Genomic DNA, 15,951 nt, shown 5'->3' on the forward strand with positions numbered 1-15,951 from the left:
ACTACACATATCAAGACTGTGGGGGGAATCAGCTTCTGAGATAGCCGTTGCAATATATCAGCCCTTCTTGATATATTTACATGGTTTAATTCCTATCAAATCTATAGGTTTAAGTGCTGCCTAGACCTAAAATGCACTTGTGTGTGGAGAGATTGTTTGAGTCGTCTCTTCAGAGACAGGTGTCAAGTCGGTAAGTTCCACAGCTGTGATTACGCCAAAACAGGCCGGTTAAGAAGAGAAACCTTTTATTGTCCTGGAGAGAAATTGCTTGGATTTGAAGTAACGATTTCTCTCTGATATTAACCTGCTGTACGTGACACATGGCTGGAGAGCCCAGATCAATTCCACCAGGGAAGTGTCCTGTTTTCCGACAGGGCTGATGAGTGAGGATGAGAGGGGGGATCACGGACAGACACTTTCCCTGTTGCGGATGTTTGGATTAGAGGCTGATGGCTCCCTGAAGATGCTCCCTCCCCCTCCACCCCCCCACCCACCGGCCGTGGCGTGGCACCTGCCTGGCCCTGGGCGTCTCCCTACGGAGGGGGATATATATACACTTAGCCCGGAAAGGTCAGCCAGACCTTGGCAGGCAAACACGAAGCACCGGGCCCCCTCGGATGAATCACAGGAGAATTGGTGCATGGCAGTGAATGAATAACCCTCCATGGCTCCCCAAACCCCATCATTTCCCTCCTTTTCCAGCGGGCCAGAGATTCATGTCTGCGCATGCTGCCAGTTCATTACGGAGAAATATCATTCCTCTTCTGGCTGCGGCGGGACAGGCCAGGCAGGCCCCAGGAGGACCCGGCCCTGTTTAATTCCACATCATCCGCTCCAGTGAGGGCCTTAATCTCTGCTTGTGTGATCAATACTATATCAGTGTAAATTAAAATGACAATTTTAAAGTAATTAAGCCTGTTAATGCTCGATTCAAAATGTCATTATTTGCACAAGGGGAATCAGGGTATGGCTGTGTGTGTGTGGGAGAGGGGGGCGCAGGGTGGGTGTGGTGGGGGGGAGGGGGTGAATTATGAGCGTGTCCACAGTGACAGGCGAATGCTTTAACTGGGGCGGTGGCCCCTGTTGCCGGCACTGCCACTGAAGGGGCTTAACAAAAGCAGATTAACTCCCCGCCCATGCCGGCCAAGGGACCTCTCCAATTTCAGAGCAGGATAACCCAATTGGAGAAATTTGATTTGTAGAACCAAACCCAATTATGCCGATATTAGATGAGAAGTGGCAGGGAGGGAGCGCTTGCTGAAGAATAATAAAACAAATAAAGGGTTGTAGGCTAAGAGAGTAGAAGAGAAAAGAGAAAAGTTACACAATAAAAATGCACTTAACTCCAGAATGAAGCACAGCAGTAATTGTGTTATTAGATTACTTTGGTCCCCCTCCTCTCTCTGGTTTTGAAAGGCCATTTAGAGTCATTGTGATGGTTGGAGTGAAATAAATGGGCTCCTACGTTAACCTGGTGTGTGTGTGTGGTTGGAGGACTGTCTAAAGCCGCCATCCTATCCCATGCGAGGTGCTGTGTAAGTGAGGACGGAAATGAGATGATCACATTGTTGCGTCTTATTAACCAACAAAGCTGACAGCCACGGAGACCAGCGGATCTACCAATTACCCCAATCAGACCGGTTAGGGGCCACACGGGGACCACCAAACACACTCCCGCTACGGCTGACACGCCCTGACAGACTCTCATGCCATTAGAACCATGGATCTGCGTTTTTTTTAATACCTTCCTTATGACACACACAGGCATCATTACTCCCACTGGAGTGGCGCTGCAACCAACACACACTGAGGTCATAGCCATCTCCATTCTCCAAATACCCATACAGTGTCAATCTGTAGAGAGAGAGTCCTGTGGATAGCTGGATGCTAGTGGCTAACAGAATTTCCCTGCTGCTCGGGACACGTCCATATCTCACAATTAGTTGCCAACGAGGCATGTGCTGACAAACAGGGGAGGGATGTCCTGATTAAAAGAGGCCATTTGTTCCTGAAGGCCCAAGGATCACTCAGGGATCAGTCCAGTCCACTGTTGCTCAGCGATACCATTGCCATGGAAACCGTGTCGTACATCTGACCTGTCTGTGTTAAGCGATAAGACCAGTGCCCAATGTGACAGCCTGGACATACAGTGGCTGGTATAACTTATTTGATTAAAAGCCCCGTTAGCAGTTGCAAAAGCAGCAACTGTGTGGTCCACACAAAACATGGCATAACACATCATAATAATAAAACACCTGCAGCTCAAGGAAAGAACTAAATAAGTCAAATAATCTTAAAAAAAAAAAAAAAATACACAAAAATATTAAAACGCAACACGCAACAATTTGAAAGCTTAAGGAATCAGTAATTAGGCCCTAATCTACGGATTTCACATGACTGGGAATACAGATATGTTGGTCACAGATAACTTTTTAAAAAAAGGTAGTGGCGTGGATCAGAAAACCAGTCAGTATTTGGTGTGAACACCATTTTCCTCATGAAACATGACATCTTATTCGCATAGAGTTGATGAGGCTGTTGACTGTTTTCCCACTCCTCTTTAAAATGACTGTGCGAAGTTGCTGGATATAGGCTTGTACTGGAACACGCTATCGTACACGTTGACCCAGAGCATCCCAAACTTGCTCAACGGGAGACACGTCTGGTGAGTATGCAGGCCATGGAAGAACTGGGACATTTTTAGCTTCCTGGAATTGTGTACAGATCCTTGCGACATGGGGCCGTGCATTATCATGCTGAAACATGAGGTGATGGCAGCAGATGAATGGCACGAAAATGAGTCTCAGGTGTTTGTCACGGTGTCTCTGTGCATTCAAATTGCCATCGATAAAATGCAATTGTGTTCATTGTTCGTAGCTTATGCCTGCCCATTACATAACCCCACCACCACCATGGGGCACTCTGTTTACAATGTTGACATCAGCAAACCCCTCGCCCACAACGCCATACATGCGGTCTGCCCAGTACAGTTGAAACCGGGATTAATCCGTGAAGAGCACACTTTTCCAGTGTACCAGCAGCCATCGAAGGTGAGCATTTGCCCACTGAAATTGGTTACGATGTCGAACTACAGTCTGAGAGTTTGTGCAGAAATTCTTCAGTTGTGCAAACCCAGTTTCATCAGCTGTCAGCGTGGCTGGTCTCAGACGATGCTGCAGGTGAAGAAACCGGATGTGAAGGTCCTGGGCTGGCATGTAGTTACATGTGGTCTACGGTTGTGAGGCCGGTTGGACGTACTGCCAAATTCTCTAAACGACGTTGGAGTCAGCTTATGGTAGAGAAATGAACATTAAATACTCTGGCAATCAGCTCTGGTGGACATTCACGCAGCCAGCATGCCAATTGCACACTCCCTCAAAACTTGAGACATCTGTGGCATTGTGTTGTGTGACAAAACAGCACATTTTAGAGTAGCCTTTTATTGTCCCCAGCACAAGGTGCACCTGTGTAATAATGTTTAATCAGCTTCTTGATATACAACACCTGTCAGGTGGATGGATGGATTATATTGGCAAAGGATAAATGCTCACTAACAGGGATGTAAACAAATTTGTGCACAAAATTGACACATTGAGGATTTTTTATTTCAGCTCATGAAACATGAAACCAACACTTTACATATTGCGTTTATATTTTTATTCACTGACAATGCTACGCTACTAAAGCAAACATGGAAGTTCAATTAATACATTCAAAACAGGAATCAAAATAATTGCATTGACACACAACCTTATGGAGCAGTAAAAATGTGTTGCCATTTAAATCAGTCATAATATCATGGCTAACGTGTCATATTAAGACATAAAAAAAGCAACCGACTAGGGGAGATCGGGGCACAAAGTAACACATTCAGTCTTTCATTTATTTATGAAAAGATTATTTGAGTTACAGTAGATTAAGAATATTTTTATACAAACATACATATCAGCTACCATTACATACTGTAACTATGTTTCTAGGACATACCAGTCTTTCACAATTCATCAGAAAGTGGCAGAAGTAGGCAGGGTTAATTGAAACAGGCTAATTGTAACAGGGTTAAATGTAACACTGTTTTCAATGGTAAAAATTAGGGGTAATTGAAAAATCTTCTGATTTGAAACCGATATTTTGATGATACACTAAATTGTCCAAAAATATTTTCATACCTTTTAGGCATATCATACTGACCAAAAACAGAGTAGCCAAAATGTATATATTTTATAGAAGATACTTTAAGCATTCAAAAGTATTTGACTTTTAAAAGGTATTATCTTAGTTGTACTGGTAAAGTTATATTTAGACACATATTCATTATGGTTTATATGTCTAAATATCTTATAAAACACTATAGAATTTTAGGTAAGGGGTTAATTGTAACAAATGTTACAATTTACCACCATTATGGTCTTGTGAAAAAACACTATTGTCATGAACTATACCAAAAGGCCTCTTCTTACTGATAAAAAGTATATAATGATTAGTTACATGGGGAATGTTCCACAGGTCAATAATAAAAAGAGACAGCAAGAATATTTAGAAATGTGTCAATAAAACAAAATAAATATTATGGATTTAAGCAAAACTTAATAGGCAGGTAGATACTCTAACCAAGCATTAGCACATTGAATAACTGCTTTCTCAGTGGTTTCTAATTTGAGTTATTTAGTTGTTACTTTGTGCCCCAGTCTCTATTACCATTGTGACCTGTGTCTCTTTGTTCCGGCTCAGAGCTCATCTGTGTCCACTGCTGAGGGCTGCCTGCCCCCCCCCCAAGCCACTGCTTCATGAATTATTAAATGCATGCCAATAATGAATAGATAGACAACAGTGGGCTGAAAAACAAAGGCAACCTCTGGGTGTTTAATTAGCAGTGGATGTTGCTCTGCATTTCTGATCAGGCCATGGTAATGGACACCTGGGGGCTGAGGACCTGCTCTTCCGAAGGGGGCGTTGCATTGGTCAGCTTCCAGGCAGTCCGATCCATCACGTCGCCTGTTGACTGGCTGTTAGTGGAAGCGGGCCTTATTAATTATCAGCTCGTTTGGAGCGGTGGGGGTTGCAAGAGCTCCTCTGCAATCAATGCAAACTGTCGCTCCGTGAGAATTCCTGCGGAAGGCGATTAAGATCAATCAGACTGGGCTGGCATGACGAGTCTTTTCCCCTCCGAACACGACAGGACAAGTGGGAAAGCTCCTGGGATGGAGCTGTGGAAGGTGGTGGATCTTGTCTTTATAGATAGATAATCCATATCACTGTTTCCTCTGGTGTATTAGAGTTAAAGAAGCTACAAAGAACTTTCGCCTCTGGGGGTGCTCTTGAGCCAAAAGGGGTCCCTTAAAGGAGCAGTGCAGTCAAAAACGTGATTTCACTTCTTTTTTTTTATGACACTGAAAGTGACAATTATGATAATGCCCTTTTCGTGTAAGAGTTGTTTGAAAAAAATGCTTGGAATTTCAGCTCGTTCAGGTGGGATGGAGTTTTTAGCCCAGATCATGACATCACAATCTGATCTGATTATTCTGATCAATGATCAGTCATCTTTTATTTGCATATATAGCCTCCTACTTTATGCGCCAATCTGGGCTGTGTATGCAAATATATTTCAATTTGTATCAACACCCACACAATCAGACGGAGCATTTCAATGGCAAAAGGAGGCTTGGGAAAATAAATTATTATTAAATATATTTGGAGTTATTTTCATAAAATAAACATAAAATTTCATAAAATAAAGCCATCTACACACAGGCAGAAGTAACAACTCAGTCACAGTATTCAAGCACTCGTACATACATGACCTAGATACCGGCGCCCTCACACACAGACAAGCTTCTAAATCAAGGCTAACCAAAGTCAGTTTCATGTCATTAAAGCAAACCTCTTAGAGAACACAAGCGGTCTATAACATACATACACAGGGAATGCATACTCGCTGTACAGAATATACCATACAGGATTGCATGGCAGGAATTAACGGGGAAAAAAACATTTAAAATGCAGTGTCTTAAGTGATATGTATAGGATCGGTATAGAAGTACACAGACTGAGAACATCCAGATTTGAATTTTTTTTTTTATATATTTGATCAAACATCTACAGCATATTGAAGTCTTAACGCAAACTATAAATACGGTTAGACGGGTAAACATCTCTCCATATAACCCCGTCTTTGGTCAATGATAACACCCTCACATTATCTCGTGAAGGCCTCTCTGTTCTGAGAGGAGAAGGGAGCACTGGAGTGCTGCTCAAATACGATCATGTTCCTGAGGGCTTAATCTGTTGCATAGACAGATACGCATCGCTCTGATACTCATGTTAATAAAGGGGGTTTTAAAGAGACGCCGGAAGCAATTTAGCAACGCCTCCCCTGACACCCCAACACACACACACACCCCAACACACACACACACACACACACACACACACACACCACAAATCTAAACAGCACACCCTCTCAGCGGCAAGTGCCACTTACAGGGATGTCAAGCCACCATCCCACTGTATTCACATAATGGTTATGAGGATAGTCGCAGTTTTGACTAGGGTGGAGACGTTTGCTATGATTTGTAAAGTTTATTATGGGAGAAATCTCTCTTAGAAAGTGACAAGTTATACCTACACAGAGCACAAAACATCAGGAACCCCTTCCTAATATTGAGTTGCACCCTCCTTTGCCCTCAGAACAGACTCAATTTGTCGGGGCATGGACTCTACAAGGTGTCAAAAGCGTTCCACAGAGATGCTGGCCCATGTTGACTCCAATGCTTCCCACAGTTGTGTCAAGTTTGGCTTGATGTCCTATGGGTGGTGGACCGTTCTTGATTCACACGGGAAGTAGTTGACACACAAACCGATGCGCCTGGCACCTACTACCGTACCCCGTTCAAAGGGACTTCAATATTTTGTCTTGCCCACTCATCCCCTGAATGGCACACACACACACAATCCATGTCTCAATTGTCTCAAGGCTTTAAAAAAAATCCTTATTTAACATGCCTCCTCCCTTTCATCTACACTGATTAAAGTGGATTTAACAAGTGACATCAATAAGGGATCATAGTTTTCAGAGCAGGTATTCTTAAATGTTTTGTCCACTCAGTACACGTGTGTATTTGATGTACTTTTGTTCTAATGAGAATTGTTTCAGAGCTTAGTGTGTTGTAAGAATTCATTAGTGCATGGGAATACGTGTGTGTGTGTGTGTGCATGGGGGGTGGGGGGTGGGGGGGGAAGAATTATGGGCATGTGAGGGCCCTCAATTGCGGGAGGATTATGGAAATCAAACCAGAGAGATTAGCTAATGGGGAAGTAATGGCCAGTGTCTGCCTGGGTCAACTGGGCCATGCAAATCAAGTGCTGCTGCATGGGAGAATTAATACCCATGGGAATCAGATCAGCTAGTAGCTATGGGGCAGGGCCACGGCCTGACGCCAGGCACAGAGGGCAGCTTTCACCAGGAGTGGAGAGGAGAGCAATGGAGCAGAGGAGACGTCGCCAGATAGTGCCCTCATTGACGTCAACACTCAGCATGTGATCCCAATGCCTCGTCTCCACTGAAACACCGACCCACTATCTCTCTCCCTGCTCATAAAATCTCTATTCATTCACTCTCGCTTGTAGGATACAGGAAACAAATGTCCTTGTTTTCAATCGATAGCAGTTGTCGGTAGGAAAGTTAAAGGGTCATTTTTTAAACTTCACTCGGGCTCCCGAGTGGCGCAGCGGTCATAGGCACTGTATCTCAGTGCAAGAGGCGTCACTAGAGTCCCTGGTTCGAATCCAGGCTGTATCACATCTGGCTGTGATTGGGAGTCCCATAGGGCGGAGTACAATTGGCCCAGCATCGTCCAGGTTTGGCTGGGGTAGGCGGTCATTGTAAATAACAATTTGTTCTTAACTGACTTGCCTAGTTAAAGTAAGGTTGCATAAAGAATAGTCATCTCCAGCACAACATCAACAAATGTGAAAATGGCACGTTTCTATGTTTTGAAGATAAGTGTTTCCCAATGACATCCACCAATTAGTAGGCTATGCCTACTCATAATTGGTTAAAATCACATGATGCACACCGATGATGTCATTGGAGAAACATCCTCCTCTAAATGTTTTACTACAAAATGTAGAAATGCGCAATTTTCACATGTGCTGGGGTGGTGCTGGAGATAAAGGGAAATTTCACATATTAGCAACTTCAAGTATGAGGTTTTGGATGTTAAGTGGTTTACATTTGTTTTTTTGTTTTTTTTGCACATCAGAGGGTTTTTAATTTAGATTTGCAGCAGGCGGTCTAACTCTGTCCCCCATGCATGGCCTCTCCCCTCTCATTTTCATTCCCACCCACTTGGCGCAACCATTCATCAGGACCCAGGCAGAGGACACTTGCCTGCCTACTCACAAATGCATGGAGCAGCCAATAAAATTAACCTTGTGGCAATTGTTTTACCACACATTTGATAGCCGGGTTTCAGCTCATCCGTTACGGGCCAGAAAAAAAAAAAAGTCAAGCTCCAATGTGCAAAAAATGATGACTAAGGGCCATCAATAAAGCATGGCTAATGCCAGATTATGAAGTTAAGACCAGATCAATCAATGACAGACTAGATGGGGACAGAGCGACTTCCAAGGTCTGTTCATTTGGGTTGGAGAAATACACAGACCACAACCGGGCAATGCAGTATAATACTGTAATTTGCTGGTAGAGGAGTAAAGATGGCCAGATATATTTACAGTCCAGCACACCAACATCCCTGACCCAACCCTGCTGCTGGCGTAAGGGTGGGAGAAAAGTGGGAGAGAAGTGGGAGTCGGGGTGAAGGAAGGGGGAGGGAGGGGGATGTTTATTTGCGCTCAACACCTCCTAAGCGATCAATATTTTTAATTTGGGTCCGAGTTATTATTTTTCACATCACTGCGCCGGGGAGCTGAGTAAAGTGGCTCATATTTTAGCGCTAAAAAGATCGATATGACAGGCTCACCTTCACTCTGCCCCTCGCCGGCTGGGGTCCACACATCATAATGTATGGTGGCAAGGTGCACCTGGCCGCCGCATGCTGGAATCACATCATTATCTGTGCTGGCGATCCCCCCCCCCCTCACCACCACCCCCCAGACAGTCCTGATTTACTCCCTGCCCAGGTCCTGCCTGCAGCCCCCACTAAACCAATCCCACCACACACAAACACTTAATCAGAGCTCTGTTTATGAGGGTGAAGGGGACGGACTGTGTGTGTGTGTATGTGCACTTGAATGTGTGCTTGTGTCAGATGCTCATTTCTGTGCTGTTCCAGAGGAGGGCATAGGCCAAGTTCCATAGATTAGGCTCCTTGTAATAAATGCATACATTTTTCAGCATCTCCTTTCAATTAATTAATTATATACACATTTTCAACCTACATTTTTTTAGGGAGGCACAGCCTGCTTTCTCTCCCTCATAATTCACATCTGATGGCAGATTCATTGATTGTCGCTCAACACGTTGTGTGTGTGTGTGTGTGTGTGTGTGTGTGTGTGTGTGTGTACAGTATGCGCTTACTTGAATGCCCTGAGTGCATGACTGATGGTCATGGAGAGTTATTGCCCAACAATGATGACATCTACTCCATTCAAATTGCCTCGCCTGCACTGTACTTCTCACCATATCGAAATAAGAGCCCAGAGATTTAGTTTTCAATATTTTAACCTGCTTATCCTCACAATGCCATCTCCCTGACCATGAGGGTGGAGGGGTTTGTGTGTAGGTTGGGGTTGGTCCTACTTGTTGAACCTGTGTGTGTAAACCAGCGTAGCGACCACCTTGTCGTTCTCACTCTCTCTCTCTCTCTCTGTAAATGCAGAGCAGGGGATGCTTAAGGGGTAAAGGATGAAACGATCCCCCATCATCTGGCCTTAAAGGGGGAGGGGAGATGGTGGTACACCGTGAAAATAGGTGATGAGTACAACGCAAGTGAACACACACAGTCCCAAGCCCCGTCACCGCAGTGGGCCACTAAATGTTCATAAATTCCTGGGTGCAGTTTGGATGATTACATTACTGTGGCCTACTGGAGGCAGGTATTAAAGCTGCAATGCGTCACTTTTTGGGCGACCCAACCAAATTCACATAGAAATGTGAGTTATAGATCTGTAATTCTCAGTCTAAGAAGTGGTAGATATGTTCTGTGTGCACTATTTCTATGCTTCCCATTCTTAAGTTTTAGCCGTTTTTTTAGTTTTTTTTAAACTTTTGAACACCAGCTTCAAAACAGCTGAAAATACAATAGGTTTGATTATGGAAAATATATTTTGCAGCGGTTTAGGTGGTACAATGATTCGACACAATGACCGCTTGTTTTATCACATAAACTGAAATTAGACAAACTATTCGAATTTTAGCAACCAGGAAATGGCGGAACGATTTCTGCATGTTGCACCTTTAAGGTCTCACCTCTGGAGCAGGCTAGGGTGCTGCTGGCAGTTTCTGACATGCCTCTAAATGGGGCCCAGCCCTCAGCAGCTATTCCCTCATCCCAACCACGGAGACAGATCTGAGCTACTCAGGGATGCACCATTAGGTTTGAAAAGAAAAGAGCTGGGAAATAATCATGTGAACTGACTCAAGACTCAAAGTAGGCAAAACCTTGATAGGAAGAAAATAAAACGTTTGATTGAACTTCCTAATGTGAAAGCTTAGGAATGCGTACTTTCCGTTGAGTCTGTATGTGGGTCTCAGTGTGTGTACAGAACATAGCTGCATGTACGTGTGTGCGCGCTTGTGCGTACACACGGCACAGACAGAGCTAACTGGATAGACGGAACGGGAAGCTGATGGGAGTGCTCCCAGTGTCTCTCAGGGTGACAACACTCTCTAGTCTCCACACCAAAGGACACCACAGGGGAAATCCAATCAAAACATCCAGTGGAGGCGTCAAAGATGGCACCCAGCACAAACAGCAGCTAAACAGATTAAGCCAATGTGACAGCTGGGTTGAGAACAGACGCGGACGCAGAAACGGAGTGCGATTCCTGTCAGAGCAAAGAGCCTGATTTATCCTCTGGCCTCTCACTCCTGTCTTGTGGACCAGAGCAGGGAAGGACGCCTTTAATTTCCCATTAAAATGCTCCGGAACAACTGAGGGCTGTATGTGTTGGTGTGTGTGTGTGTTCATTTGTAGGTCACTTGTAGCCATTGACTCGATGCAGAAGGTGTGTGTGAGTGTGTGTGTGTTTGTAGTAAATACTGTTAAACCTTTTTCATAATTCTGCTATGACGCACAGAAAAACAGAGTGAGTGCTGTGACAGAAACTGTGAGGGTGGTGTGTGTTTGCCTACACACACACACACACACACACACAAACACACACACGTCAGTCTGTGAGAAACGCTAGCCTAGGTAATAAAGGCAAGGCATTAGTGAACATCATTCCACATGACACCCCAGCAGCCCAAAGGGCCGGGCCCGTGATAAATATTAATGGCCTGGAACAAGTGGATTGGGAGTTGAGTTATCAGGGCGGGCTTTCCTAATTGACATTTTACCTGCTGTATACCTTAACAGCCCCGTAAAACACCAGGCCTCAGGCTGAGGAGGATGTGTCACTCAAGACACCACCCCCCCCCCCCCCCCCCCCCCCTCATCACTGCACAGCACACACACAGGAAAGACGTGGAGGTTAGGCCGGCCCGCATCCCTCACTGTCGGTCTGCATCCAACACGGGCTCAATGCCTGACTGACAGACTTACTCTGGTATGGAGTTAGGACCACCGTGTGCTAAGTTGGACATACATTTTAGTCCAGGTTATCACACAGGTGGGCGGGGGAAAAAATCAAACATTTTATATTATACAGTGTCCTACTAGGTCCTACAGTATAGCCTGACATACTAACAAAAACCCTACCCTCAAAACCAGCCGCCTCTTTCACCATTTTAGCCTGTTGATTATTCGTCTCATCACAAAATCAGAAGAATCAGCCAGTGCTTTCTTGGTAAATTAAGAGGCGTACTCAAATGACCCAAACAGACACGCACCTCGCTGACACAGCTCGCACACGCTCAGCCGTGTGCTTCATTAGGTATGGTGAGGCTGCGCTGGCTGTGGCGAGAGGGAAGCATATGGCACCGCCATCCAGCCAGCGTACCCGACAGAGACAGACAGGTAAAGTAAACACTCCCCCAGGTCATTACCATACACTTTCACTACATTATAGCACACCCGCTCGCTGCCGCACTCACACAGATATTCCGAAGGAAAACACACACCGGCTGCCATTACTGGTAGGCTCAGGGAGCCACACCGGGGTTGCCACTTACATTATCTGGAAATTGACAGGCAGAGCAGACAACAAACAATTACCCACGAGCAGAAATCGAAGTTTGAGTAAACAAATATGAGTGATGTCATCTGGACTAAATGGCAAGCCCTGTGTGAAGCGCACTGGAGAGTCTGTATCCTTACTGTCGCCCCGATTTGAATATCTATAAACATATTTATTTTGTGGTTTGTATACATACATACATACATACATACATACATACATACATACATACATACATACATACATACATACATACATACATACATACATACATACATACATACATACATACATACATACATACGAGAGTCTAAAAAGGACCATTCAGCACGCTGTGTTTTAAGGACCACCCGCTGGTGGATGTCTGACTGCCAACATCTTCACGCGATTCAACCTTCAAAAATCGGTTTGCACCTGGTTCGCAAATTACAGCCGGCACTCCGTTCAAAAGTGCTAAGTACTCTCGGCCCGGCAAACGCTATTGGCGTGACGGAGCCTTATTAAATAAACTTGGGAGAAATAAATCAAAAACAAGAGGATATCATCATCATCACCTAACCGAAATGGCAGTTAATTATTTTAGCAATAGGGCACATGGATCCAATACGTTCATAATAGGTTTATGAAAAGAGCATTTTTGACTGGTGGTGTGGTGTGATTTACCACTGTTTGCTGTTAGGGAGGGAGAGCAGTGTACCGTGGTAATAATACCTCCTAGGATAGAAAGGAAAATCATGACAGACATGGCTCAGCAGTCAAGGCTACACTGATTGTTAGAGGGTTCCGTAAAACACATCTATTCCCTTCTCTTTATGGGCTCCAGAGCCAGAGAATTAACCATCAGCCCCGCTCTTCACTTCTTCCAAATGTACTGGTGGGAGTACAACGTTAGCAGCATTAAATGTGCGTGTGTGTGTCCAAAGTGGGGGGGAAAGGCCACGGTGTCCGGATGAAACGTTCACCTGGTATCGTCAACACTGAGTATCTGGCTCCACCGAGAGGCCATGTAATGCAACTGACGTGTAGTTGCGCGTGATCTAGAGGGAACAGGCCACAAAATGAACCGAGCAACAATTTGGCCCAAGCGTTGCACATCTTTGTGATAATTACATCACTGGTTCCCTGCCATCCAGGACCTCTATGGCAGGCGGTGTCAGAGGAGGGCCCTAAAGATTGTCAGACTCCAGCCACCCAAGTCATAGACTGTTCTCTCTGCTACTGATGCACCAAGTCTGGAACCAACAGGACCCTGAACAGCTTCTACCCCCAAGCTAGAAGACTGCTAAATAGTGAACCAAATAGCTACCCCAGACTATCTGCATTGACCCCTTTTGCACTAACTCTTTTGACTCATCACATACGCTGCTGCTACTGTTTATTATCTATCCTGTTGCCTTGTCACTTTATCCCTTCCTACATGTACATATCTACCTCAATTACCTCGTACCCCTGCACATGGACTCTGTACTGGTACCCTGTGTATATAGCCACGTTACTGTTACTCATTGTGTATTTATTCCTTGTGTTACAATTTTTCTGAATATTTTTCTCTCTGCACTGTTGGGAAGGGCCCGTAAGTAAGCGTTTCACCGTTAGTCTAACACCTGTTGTTTACGAAGCATGTGAAAAATACAATTTGATAACACTTGAAAAGTTGCAGCTGGTTTGCAGATCCACAAAACATTCCAGACCATCTAGCACCGTCTAGTGGCGGTCTACCATTATTGCGCATTCTAATAAAATGCTGGGGTCCACAAAGCTGAGGAAAATGAGTCGGAGGGTTGAAGTCCCTCAAATAATTACTTGATTGAATTTCTATATCACGTCTTACTACCATCTGAGCTTCCCCAGCTTCAGCTTCCATTTTTCCTCGGCCATCTTAACTAATGTCACTGATGTGTGTAGAGCGTTCTGATGGAAATGGCTGCTGTGCAACACCCAGTTGAATACAGCCCGTCTGTGGTGAGTCAAGACTGTGTGCAGTAAACAAAGATCTCCTGAGATCTAAAGGAAGAGGACCACTTAGCAAGGGCAAATGGACCAGCCGCACTTACTGTGAAATGCTCCTGGGATTTGTAGTTCTCGTCGAGGTAGACACGGACTCTGTTGTACTCCTTCATGGCATCACTGGACAGCAGCTCTCTAGAAGACAGAGGACACACGTCACAATATGAAAATACAGTTATTTTCGTGTTCGTTGTTCCGGTAGACTTCCAGTCATTGCGCTAACGCTAGTTAGCAATGGCTCACGTAACTTCCTTCAAACGGCACGCAGAGAAATACAAATGGTGTCCATGAGTTCATCTGACTCTGGGCAGGGCTTAATTGACAAAATCTCACACTATCCCTTTAAGGAAGAAGAGATGAAGAACAGGATATTGAGAGTATTGGGATATTCTGCTAAATCTGTTGAGGCCTCAGACAGTCTTCTGCTTATTTTATTTAAAAAAAAAATTATTTAACCTTTATTTAACTAGGCAAGCCAGTTAGCCAGTGACCTGGCCAAACCCTAACCCGGATGACGCTGGGCCAACTGTGCGCCACCCTATGGGACTCCCAATCACGGCAAGTTGTGATACAGCCTGGAATTGAACCAGGGTCTGTAGTCACACCTCTAGCACTGAGATGCAGTGCACACCTGGACACCCTAAATTGGTTGAAAAAGAGGTTCATCAAGAGGGCACTTACATTTACGTCATTTAGCAGACGCTCTTATCCAGAGCGACTTACAAATTGGTGCATTCACCTTATGATATCCACTTGAGAGAATCTTTCCAAATCCCCATTGACATAAAACTTTGTTATTCCATCATATGAATAAACAAGATAGACTACATAAACAAGCCATGCAAATAAGCTAATGGTATTCTAGTACATCCGTTTCATTATATGAAATTCATAACCTCTGACCTTTTTTGAAAAAAAAAGAAGAAGAAAAAAAAGAACCACCAAAAATGAAACCAAATAAGGTATGTCACCAGAAGGTGGAGTTGTTCACTCATTTTCAGAGTTCTTGGACAGTTTTCCTGTGGACCAAGGCAGTGGGTGTTTCCTTGATAGAAAAATACCCCATAATCATCACTAAAGTTGGCTATGAACATTAGAGTTGGCTGCACCTCTTCAGTGAAGGGCAATTTGAAGTGGGACCATCGAGTGTTGAGGTTGCGAGGCCACTTACTTGACAAAACAATCCACGTGTGACATGGACGCTTCGTAGTTCTTCCCGCCCACCTCTTGACAGTGCACTGCGATGAAGTGGGGCCTGTGTGATTGGACAGTCTGCAAAGGAGAAGAGAACAAGGCATGGCGTTAACAACTGTCTAGACCACTACTTGATGGTTTCAGTATGAAAAATATCATTTCATGCCCTATTGGTTAAAGCCTGTAAGTAAGCATTTCACTGTTCACCTGTTGTATTCGGCGCACGTGACAAAAACTTTGATTTGATAATCATTTACAACATAAGGAACTTCCCACCCAAATTATCTATCATTCTGAACTTAAGTTTGCGGACAGAAATGATACTGCCTTCCTCAAGAGAACACTGTTCTCCAAACATTCTACAGAGTTAGATTTCCACAAATAGCTGAATTACGGGATTTTAAAAAGTCACAACCAGGCAACAAGCCTAACCAAACACCCCAAAAGCAC

General features: G+C 44.4%; 1 protein-coding gene across 2 annotated transcripts in view; it reads right to left on the reverse strand.

Moving 5' to 3' along the window:
• The window catches only part of LOC115153056 (type I inositol 1,4,5-trisphosphate 5-phosphatase), a 191,954-nt gene that overhangs the window by 89,912 nt on the left and 86,091 nt on the right, over positions 1-15,951 (reverse strand). For both annotated transcript variants that reach the window (XM_029698100.1, XM_029698099.1), the window contains exons 3-4: positions 15,479-15,579; positions 14,355-14,442 (exon numbers count right to left, since the gene is read on the reverse strand). In XM_029698100.1, the coding sequence (XP_029553960.1) occupies positions 14,355-14,442; positions 15,479-15,579 (189 nt within the window). The remainder of the gene's footprint in view (positions 1-14,354; positions 14,443-15,478; positions 15,580-15,951) is intronic.

Source organism: Salmo trutta, chromosome 18, assembly GCF_901001165.1.
Source record: "Salmo trutta chromosome 18, fSalTru1.1, whole genome shotgun sequence".
Classification (NCBI taxonomy): Eukaryota; Metazoa; Chordata; class Actinopteri; order Salmoniformes; family Salmonidae; genus Salmo; species Salmo trutta.